The 3,174-nt window shown below is 32.7% G+C and overlaps 1 protein-coding gene across 1 annotated transcript; it reads left to right on the forward strand.

The window, feature by feature from the left end:
• The first annotated feature begins 1,169 nt into the window (after positions 1–1,169).
• LOC141695369 (arabinogalactan O-methyltransferase 1-like) lies at positions 1,170–1,862 on the forward strand. Its single transcript, XM_074499617.1, has one exon. It carries the CDS (start codon positions 1,170–1,172, stop codon positions 1,860–1,862), a length of 693 nt encoding a protein of 230 aa, XP_074355718.1.
• The last annotated feature ends 1,312 nt before the right edge of the window (positions 1,863–3,174 follow it).

Genomic DNA, 3,174 nt, shown 5'->3' on the forward strand with positions numbered 1-3,174 from the left:
CAAATAAAAAAAAGTGAAGGGTATGTACAATTATCATGATGCTCTGTTGTCTCGTATCGAATATAATGGTCCATAATTTGACATCTTTTTTTTCTTACAAATAATTTGGAGTCTCCTGTTTGCACCTTTAAATGTTAATATGGTAACGCTTTTCCTTGTGCATACTGATTGCTATTGGAAAATAAATATAATTAAGGAGTGGTTAACCTCAGTAAAATATTATTTTAAAAAAGTCTGAAATGTCACAAACAATCTATATTAATTAGCTATATTTAATATAAAAAATGATAATAATTATATGATATTAATAATATTTACCTATAATATAAAACAATACTTTTAGATATATATAAAATTTTCACAATTATACTAAGATCTTTTGAAATCCAACAATATCCATTACTTTTAATATTTATATAAAATGAAATCCTTTAACTGACCACCGTATTTAAATTTTTGACTACGCCATTAGATTCTAAAAAATATTTGTCAAGATCCTCATTAAATACCAATACTTGTTTTTACGAATTCTCCTTATTTTAAATTGACCATCATCAAAGTCTTAAATTTTGAATGAAACAATTGATATATCTTAATCCATAATAATCTTAACAGATTTGGATTATATACCGCCATCATGTTATAATTAAGAGGGTCACTCGGTAAAAGAAAAAGAAAGATCATCGCCATTCTAGTGCATTTGAGTCCTTGTCCAGCGTTCTTTATATAATTTGCATAATTTTTCAGTGGAGACGTATCCCATGGCAAAAAAATTATTAAAATGCGGTGAGCTTCTTACTCTTTCTTTGTATACAAACTTATTTTCTTAAAGTCACATAATTACCAAGTTGTCTTTTATTTACGGTCAATTTCTTATTATAAATTAGCTTTGTCAATCTCTTTATAAAAAAATATACGTGTTTTCCGATCCATAACTCCACACTTTTTGAGTGGTTCTTACACTAAACTCTGTAACTTCTCTTCTGTTTTTTTCTTTTTTGTTTTCAGAACTGAAGAATAATGATCCCGTTCGTTTGTTTATTAACGAAAAATCAAAATATTTGATCATCGGGGTGGCAGGCCTCATCGCATGTGGTTTGTTCATTTCTACCTTGATGTTAAATACTAACAATCCTTCGATATGTTCATTGGCGGGAACACGAAATGTTATGGCGAGCACACAACTCGAAACAATCTTGCACTACGCAACGTCCCACAGTGTTCCAGAGCAATCAAAAGCAGAAATTAAACTGTCTTATGATGTTCTCCGTGAGCGTGCGCCTTGCAACTTTCTTGTTTTTGGACTCGGTCATGATTCACAGATGTGGCATGCATTTAATCCAGGTGGAAAAACTCTGTTCCTTGAAGAAGATCTGAAATGGTTGGGAAAAGTATTACATGATGCGCCTTTTATAAATGGAAAGTACATCAAGTACCGCACACAACTCAAAGAAGCTGACCAATTGTTAAAATCATACAAATTTGTACCAGATTGTGATCCGGCTAAAGGAGTTCCCTTAAAAGAAAATGACAAGTGCAAGTTAGCATTAAACATGCTTCCTAATGAGGTGTATGATACAGAATGGGACGTCATTATGATTGATGCCCCGAAGGGATACTTTATGGATGCACCAGGAAGGATGGCAGCAATTTACTCAGCTGCGGTGATGGCGAGGAATAGGAAATCATCAGGAGGGACGCATGTGTATTTACATGATGTTGATAGGAAGACTGAGAAAAAGTACGCAGAGGAGTTCTTATGTAAAAAGTATTTGGTCAAAGGCGAAGGAAGGTTGTGGCATTTTCTGATTCCTTCGGTGGTTAATTCAACAGTCGCTGTTAAACCTTATGCCTTTGACTAGATTATATTATGCGTTTTACCAACTTGTTTTTTATGTGCGTGTAAGTTTTAAACAATTTGAAAAAACCATTGTGGGTTTAATAAAAAAGCTTATATCCACTGTTATACACAACTTTTCTATTAGATTACATTAAGTTTAATATAAACTAAAATTAAATAAAATTATCCGTGTTATTTCAAAAAGTAGCAAATTAGTATTGATAAAAAAGAAGGTAATGCGTTTTAGCTGCAACAGTTAAATGGCTAGTTATTAGTAATTATAATTGTAATACCACAGTCCCACGTCGAGGGGATTTGAGACTTCTGTTTAGTTTATAAGACAAAGTACTACTACTATGTGCACCAATAAATCATGATTTTTTGGTGGCCTTTGATGGGCTTGTTGTTTACCCAAGTTGGTTGTATTTAGGCCATTAGGCTTCAGCTTATTTTGGACTAGAAATCAGGACTTTGACTCGATTTCTGAAAAAGGCTCAGGATTTAACTCGGGTTATCACAAATGGTATCAGAATTGACTCTCGAAGCTTGATGCATTAAGTTGTCGGAGGTGGGAACACGAAGGATGGTGATATTATCCCACAATGGACAAAAAAACGGAGGTGGGGACACGAAGCCAGCCAATATTGTCCCACAATGGCTAGATTGGTATGATCCGGACCTACAGGATATTCGTTCTGGCCTAATAAGAACGACACGAGTTTAAGTGGGGGAGTTTGTAATATCACAGTCCCACATCGAGGAAATTTGGGACTTCTGTTCAGTTTATAAGTCAAAGTAATACTATTATATGCACTAAAAATTGATCTTTTGGGGGCTAATGGAAGGCTTGTTGTTGACCCAAGTTGGCTACATTTAAGTTAGTAGGCTTCGACTTATTTTAGATTAGAAATTGGGACTTGACTTAATTTTTGAAAAAAGGCTCGGGATTTGACCCGAGTTGTCATAATAATATTTCATTTTATTTTATTAAATACAGTTCTCGTGATAATTTTAGAAACATAATTTTGTTAAGAAAATTAAAAATGTTAACGTGTTTTAGTTAAGAAAATATAAAATTTTATCTATTAATTTAGATTAAAATATGAGCTATGAGTAAGTGTAACATTTTATTTTATTTAATATAAATGCCTGTAATATTTTTGGAAATGGAGGTGTTTCGGTTGGGAAAAATAAAGAAGATAACGTGTTTCAGTTGAAAAAGGTAATTGATTTTGTTGGGAATATGTTGTAAACTTGATGATTACATTAACAAAACATCTTAGTAGATTCAACTTAGTGAAAAATGTAGCACTCGACGGATGATTAGATATAGT

Source organism: Apium graveolens, chromosome 11, assembly GCF_009905375.1.
Source record: "Apium graveolens cultivar Ventura chromosome 11, ASM990537v1, whole genome shotgun sequence".
Classification (NCBI taxonomy): Eukaryota; Viridiplantae; Streptophyta; class Magnoliopsida; order Apiales; family Apiaceae; genus Apium; species Apium graveolens.